General features: G+C 42.2%; 1 protein-coding gene across 1 annotated transcript in view; it reads right to left on the minus strand.

The window, feature by feature from the left end:
• Positions 1 to 1,879: 1,879 nt before the first annotated feature.
• LOC123026337 (protein Daple-like) overlaps positions 1,880 to 7,515 on the minus strand; it is a 67,741-nt gene continuing 62,105 nt past the window's right edge. Inside the window, exons 8-11 of the mRNA XM_044435842.1 lie at positions 5,647 to 5,892; positions 4,285 to 4,392; positions 3,218 to 3,376; positions 1,880 to 1,894 (exon numbers count right to left, since the gene is read on the minus strand). Of these exons, the coding sequence (XP_044291777.1) occupies positions 1,880 to 1,894; positions 3,218 to 3,376; positions 4,285 to 4,392; positions 5,647 to 5,892 (528 nt within the window). The remainder of the gene's footprint in view (positions 1,895 to 3,217; positions 3,377 to 4,284; positions 4,393 to 5,646; positions 5,893 to 7,515) is intronic.

The raw sequence follows: 7,515 nt of genomic DNA on the forward strand, positions 1-7,515 counted from the left end.
TAAAAATGTTTTAATAAATAAATAAATAAACAAACAAACAAACAAACAAACTTCACAATAGGCCAGGTTTTTTGTGACCAGAATGAGCTGCAGAGAACCTTCAGCTTCTACACTTTCCTGTTCTCCACTCTTCCTCCAGCACAGCTCTGAGGATGGATTGAGAACCACTCACTCCTGCTTTGATCATCTTCAGTTTAGCACTACATCCAGACCTTAAATTGTATTTAATCTTAACTCTTGTTTGTTGAAAGAAGACACTTCATAACTTAGCTATTTTAAAGATTAATCACTGTGTGTAAGTGTAGGACCAAATGACAAACTTCAGTTCATAAAGAGGTGGAAGCAAATGGTATGCCCAGAGGAAGAACAAAAGGAATTGTATGGAAGGAAGACACTGGAAGATCAGGAACACGAACCAAAATTTGCAAGGTGCATTCTCACCCTAGCAACATTAGTTGGCCATCAGCTATGGCTGATGTCAACAAGGCTTATTTCCAAGTCAGCAAGGCCTATCCCAAGCTCCTACTACGCTTGATTACCACTATGCTGGGGTTAACACTATTTACACATAGTCATGAGCTCATGCATTTTCAATAGCAAAGTCAACAGCACAAAAACTAATGCAAAATATCAACTGCTACTCTCACACCATCTCTCACAGCTCTCCTGTCAATTACCACAGTGTGACTTATTAATGACAAGATGCAATGTTGGAGTGTTTACTGTTCCCTTGCAGTGACCCCCCACAACTCCCATAATCAAGGCAACTGGGATGCGGCTCCATATTTATGAAAAAATGAGTTGCTGAATGCCAACCGCACCACAGAATTATTCAGCTGCCCATGCCATAACTGAGAAAGCTGCATGGCAGACAAACAGGCACAGCTGTCTGCATCACTGGACTTCCATGATGCACCTCATACATGACAGTCATGTACGTAAGGCAGAGAGGGAGCCCTTTTCACCAGCACTTGAGGGTGGAGCAGATAGCAGACAGTCTATCCTGCCCTTGAACAGATATTGACAAGATCACTTTTCAAATCCTCACGAACAGGTATAAACTTCATTTCAGGCCACCCACCTTGTTCATACAAAGAACCCACTGTACAGGATTTTCCCAAAAGCAAAATGTTAACTGAAATAATTATTCTACCAAACTCAGCAAGACTGGAAGAAGATACTGACCTTAAAGGGCACTTAGTTGCAAATCATATTTGTGATGGATAAGCAATAAAAACTTAACGGTGGAGGCCTCAAGATTTATTATCTAATTTTTTAAAAAGCATTAATAAATTCTTTTGTAAGTAAATTAAAAACTCTTTGCACATGAGCTTGCAGGAGCTTACAGGTGGGTGCAGGAGCTCATTTTAGAACCCAGCAAGTATGATGTTAAAACATAAACAAGTGTATTTTTAAAAGCTGTTCACTTTTGCTCTCCCCCTGCCCCCTCATTTTTCTTCTAGGCAATCTTGCCTGATGTTTGCAGAAGGAAATTAAAGCAGAGATTCCCTAATTCCTGAAAGAATCCAAGTCTCTAGGAGCAGCACAGCATTCAATAGAAAAGAATTCTGTGGAAGATTTATGATGGGCTGGCATCCCTGGCTCCGAAATGCATTCATGCCTTTCTCTGTTACTATAGCTCCAACCAAACTGGGACTATACACTAAGTCAGTGCAGAGACTACACACCCCATGGAAGAATCATCACATTGAAACAGCACTGCTTCTTCCTCAAAATGAACAAAGTACGAATGGAAAAGTCTGCTCATACAGTAAAGCATGGTGCTGACGGACAAGCCTGCTAATCTTGTGGACTGGGGAGTGAGCACTACAGGGAAGAGCTGCTAGGAGTCCCAAAATGTGAGAAGAAGAAAAATAATTTAAGTGTCGTGTTTCTGAATGTAAAAAGGAACATGAATCTTAAACATCACCGAACAAGATTTTATAGGCAGCCACCTCAGGGTGGTGGTGATATAGGACCTATTATGCCTCAGCTTTTAAGAACTCACAGGCTGGGTGAAAGTGATCAGCCTCTTCTCAGCAGAGTCCTCTCTGCTACATGAAACAGTTGTGGAGAAGCAGAGACAGCAACTGGGAGTGTACTTACATCTACAGACTGGCAGAAGACTAGAAGACATTTTGCTGTGATGGCATATGCTGCTGTGTTTCTGAATTTTATCCTATTTTTTAAAAGTAGCATTTGTTGTTAAAAGACTAATGGCAGAGCTGCCATGCTGAAAAATGAAGTCTCCCCCTGTAGTATCATCTTATTTCCAATAATGCCCCTAGGTCCCACATTTCTCAACATTTTCAATTTTGTGAAAAGAGTGATTGAACAGAAAAATATTATGCAAAAGAGTAGTCTTGCAGTCTGGACCTCAGAGTCCACCTCTGCTATTTTGTGAATGGTGGCCATTTTGTCAGAACACACACAACATTCTCAATGTTCTAAATGTGGCCACTGACACAAAAATTTGGGTATCCACGCAGCTATTTCAGGGAGCTACTACTGAGGGTGGAAAAAGATCATCAGCTTTTACCTAGCACCATCTTGAGAGAAGCCTTCGGTGTGGAGAGCTAATTCATATTATTGTAAGCCTTCTTTTAGAGACACCAACATGTGGAAAAAGTGGGTTACAAATGTTTCAAATACATACATAACATGCCAATGAACAAACCAATATAACATCATTATGGTTACAAAAATTTTATGATCTACAAAGAGTACAAATTTTTAAAGGGCTGTTCTCTGCATTGTATAATCCCTAAAATTATGATGAGTGTTATTTAGGAGCATGAATATTTAAGCAATTGCTTTTCTATCTACTTTTCTTCTATCACGGAAGTCAAGCAGGTATGCACAATACACAGACAGGGTTTCCCAGGAGGGCCAAAACTTGGTCAGTTTCAACAGTGATGCGGCAATAAATGCCTTTAAACCATACCTTGAGACAGTATCTTCTTGGCTTTTACTCTGGAATCACAAGGATAGCCAAGAGTGGGGAGATTAATCTTGGTAAGTCAGGAAAATAATCAACATCCCGTAAGTTATAAATGTGACTTTAAATAAAATTATGTAAGATTACTTGTATTCCTAACCTGTTAACCTGTCCTGTTAGCAGCAGAACTCCCCAACTCATGAAGATCTGGCTTTTCCCCACCCCAAAATAGGTGGCAAGATAACCAGAGTCCCAATTCTTAATAAACCCTTGACTTGCCTCCATTCGTGCCTTGTAAAAATCCACATCATGCAGTTTCTCTTTACACCGGACCAGCTCCATCTCAAGTCTCTCCACTCTGTTTGCTTTTTCTCTTAATGAATCCAATTCATCCCTATAGGCCCGAGCAGAGCGGGCATCTGCCATGAGGTTATTGTTCTGAGTAAAATAAAAACAGTGCAAGAAAGTTGTGAAGGCTTTAAATGATAGGAAAAACAATATGATCATCAGCGTGTACCAATCACTAAAAAGAAAACAAAGCTAAAATACATGAGAATTGTCCCACCCACTTCTACAGTCAATAATTGCTTAGCACCAATACAAGAGCTGTACTAGCTGTGATGCTAAACACTGTATCCCAACATATCTGCAAGGTGCCAGATTGCGAAAGGCTGAACCAATACTTCCTAAAAATGTCATGAGTGAATATCATAATCTAACTTTTCAGGTTTATTAGCAGCACAGCACAGCCATAGCCATGGGGGAGATGGTCGGGATTGTGCTCATCTTTCCTGCAGGAGTGCACCTGTAATCATGCATGCCTTCCCTGCATGAACGGAACTGTGATCGTGGCCATCTCCCCAATCAAGGGGGGGGGGTGGCTGCGATCTTGGGTCACCACCCAATGAGGAGTTCGTGACCCAAGTCAAAATTTTAATGACATTTTTGTTCATGACCCAATTTGTTTGTGAACCAAGGTACCACTGTAGATTGGAAGAGAAGTCCATTTAGTGAAAATGAAGAAAAGGAGGGCAGGAAGGCAAAGGTCATTTTTGCTGCTCTTCCTGCTGCACTGGATGCCTATAAGACTCTGAGTTCAGGAGCTTATGGACAATTCAACAGGATTACATCCTAACAGAAGTGGTCTGTTTTCCTTTTAAAATTCTCTAAGTTACTGCCTATCACTGCATCTCATGACAGTTCATTTTTGACATTCAATATTTTGTGCAGAAGCACTTGGAGGTTCAGATTAACCTGAATGCTAGCACAGACATACACTAAGAAGTGTGGTCGAAAGAGTAATATAATGTAATATTTGTTCTTCAATATTTAACATGTATTCTTACCTCTTGCTTTATCTTCTGCAGTTCCACAACAAGTTCATCCATTTCATGTCTAGTATCAACAAGTTGTTCTGATTTTTCTTCCCTGAGGATTTTGTACAAGTTGGTTAAATGCAATCACACCGATTCCTAAAACCCCCAGTAATAAAATAACCTAGCATAATATATATCTAAGTCTAAATGAGAAATGTGGCACAGTTATCTTGTTGCTAATTTATCAAGATCAGCAAGCACCGCATGCCAATAAAAGCAGGTTGCTTACCTGTAACTGATGTTCTTTGAGCAACCTGCTTTTCTTCGTTGTGGCCTCTGTGCATCACACATATGGGTGATTCACAAGCTTACCAAACTCGGAGGAGGGAGGTGTCATCAGCGAAGAACAGATGAAATAACAGCTCTGCCAAAAGAGCAGTCTTGTCTGGCATGTACATCAAGCCGATAATGCTTGGCGAAGGTACATGGACCAGCCCATGTCGCAGCTCTGCAAATATCTTGTAGCGGAACCCCTGCAGCAAATGCGGACGAAGTCGCTACAGCTCATGTGGAGTGACCTCTTGGAAAAACAGGTAAGTCTATTTTCAATAGCTGGTAAGCCAAGACGATAGTCTGGACAATTCAATTAGAAAGTCTTTGAGATGTGATCGGTGATCCCTTGTCACGCTCGGAGTACTTAACAAAAAGTCTATTAGTACTACGGAAAGATTCTGTGCGGGATCTGTAAAAGGCCAAGCAACAGCGAACATCAAGCATGTGTAGAGCACATTCTATCGGGTTCGAAGGCGATGGAAAGAATGCTGGCAAAACAATGTCTTGACTCAGGTGGAACGGCATAGCCACTTTAGGGAGAAAGGAAAAATACATCCAAAGAACGACTTTTTCCTTATGGAAATTCAGAAATGGAGGGTCTATGCGAAGAGCACAAATTTCACTAGCTCTCCAAGCTGATGTTACTGCGACGAGGAAGGCTGTTTTCCACAACACGAGGCATAAGTCTACAGTTGCCAAAGGCTCGAATGGTGGTTTGGTAAGTGCCTGGAGCACTATTGAAAGGCTCCACGTTGGCATAGCAGGGCGCATAGACGGATGTAAGTTCTGTAGTCCCCTAATAAAGCGTTGAACCAGCGGTTGAGAGAAGACTGATAAGCCATGGACAGTGCCACGATAATGGAATATGGCGGCTGCATAAAATTTGATGGATGATGGTTTGAGTCCCGTGTGATGCAGTTGCAAGAGAAATTGCACAATATTGTCAACTGAAGCTGTCCCAGGAAGAAAAGAATGGCACTCTGCAAAAGAGGAGAATCTTTTCCATTTAGCTGCATAGGAACGATGAGTGGACGGTCTCAATGCAGATTTGAGAATCACCTGAATTTCTTGGTCAATAGGCGTCAATGCCGTAGCGATTGCTGTCGAATCCGAGGTAGGAGCCGTATGTACCGTCTGCTGAACAGGGTCCTCTGTAGAGCAAGGTGGCATCGGTATCGACTCAGTGAAATGACTCAGTTGATCCGCCATGCTGTCAACTTCAGGGAGGTTATATCCGGATGTCGGATTGCTCCGTCTTGTTGTGTTAACACATGCAGAAGAGTTGGTAGGCGAAGAAACATTCTTCTGGATAGTAACAAGAGAGTGGCAAACCATGGTTGTCTCGGCCACCACGGGGTTACTAATTATTATTATTATTATTATTATTATTATTATTATTATTATTATTAGAACATTTCTATGCCGCCCCTTGAGGAAGCCTCGGGGTGGCTTACAACACAATAAAATACAATACAAAAATAACAATATAAAATTAAAATTAATAATATAAAATAAATAAATATAAAAATATATAAACAATATAAAAGAAGTTATAAAAGAAAAGTTATAAAAGAAAAGAAGAAAACAAAAGAAGTCGTCCTGGCCAGATGAATAAGTGAATATTGTTAACAATTAAAATGACGTTTAAATAAAAAGGTCTTCACCTGGCGCCGAAAAACAAATAATGACGGCGCCAGGCGAACCTCTCTGGGGAGCACATTCCATAGATTCCATACTAATATCCCTGTGGCATTGTCTTGGGCTATCTTCGCAACCACTTTTGTTAGAAGTGGGATCGGAGGAAACGCATAAAAAGTCATGTTGTTCCAAGGGATCATAAGAGCATCCCCCATCGATCCCGATCCGATGCCCGCTCTGGAACAATACAGGGCACACACTCGGTTGTCCCGAGTGGTAAACAGGTCCATGTCCGGGTAACCCCACAAATGGAAGAGTTTCTCGCAAATTTGTCTGTCCAACTCCCATTCGTGGGTTGTTGACATCTGTCTGCTTAACATATCTGCTTCGATGTTGTCGGTTCCAGCCAGGTGAACTACCAGGAGCATAATGTTCCTCAGTATGCACCAGTCCCAAATGTCCATCGATAGGCGTGCTAAGGCTGGAGATTTCATGCCGCCCTGCTGGTTGATATAGAAAACAGCAGGTATGTTGTGTGATGCAATCTGGACAACTTGACGGCATAGCACAGTCTCGAAGGCCTTGAGGGCGTTGAAAATCACTAGAAGTTCGAGGAAGTTGATGTGCTTCTCGTCAGTTCCAAGTACCTTGAACCCGAAGTCCCGAATATGTTGCACCCCATCCGAGGAGGGATGCGTCAGTGTACAGGGTTGTTGTTGGCTGAAGCGGTCGAAACGGGACGCCGATAGACAAGTTGCCTGGGATGGTCCACCAAGTTAGAGTACGAAGGATCGTGAACGGAATCTGGATCAGCTTGGTGGCAGGATCCTGTTGCAGGTGAAATGCGGCGTTGAAAAACAGTTGTATGGGCCACATACACAGTCTGGCATACGGGACAATGGCAACTGCAGCGGCCATGTGCCCAAGTAGTCTCTGAATGGATAAGGCTGGGACTGTTCCGTGCAGCCATATCTGACAAATGTGGTTGCATAAAGCATCTTGACGTTCCAGTGGAAGAAAGGCTCTTTCCTGTGTTGAGTCGAATCGTGCCCCAATGAAGTTGATGACCTGCGTGGGAATAAGGGACGATTTCTCACGGTTAATGCACAGACCAAGAGCATCGAGTAGAGTGCAGGTCACTTGTATAGCAGACAGAAGACCTTGTTTGGATTACGAAATGATGAGCCAATCATCTAAATATGGGTATATTTGCACTCCCCGTGTTCTTAAGTGTGCGCATACCGGTGCCATACACTTCGTAAAAACTCGAGGGGCGGTAGCCAGGCCAAA

Source organism: Varanus komodoensis, unplaced genomic scaffold (assembly GCF_004798865.1).
Source record: "Varanus komodoensis strain SLA01 unplaced genomic scaffold, ASM479886v1 scaffold3, whole genome shotgun sequence".
Classification (NCBI taxonomy): Eukaryota; Metazoa; Chordata; class Lepidosauria; order Squamata; family Varanidae; genus Varanus; species Varanus komodoensis.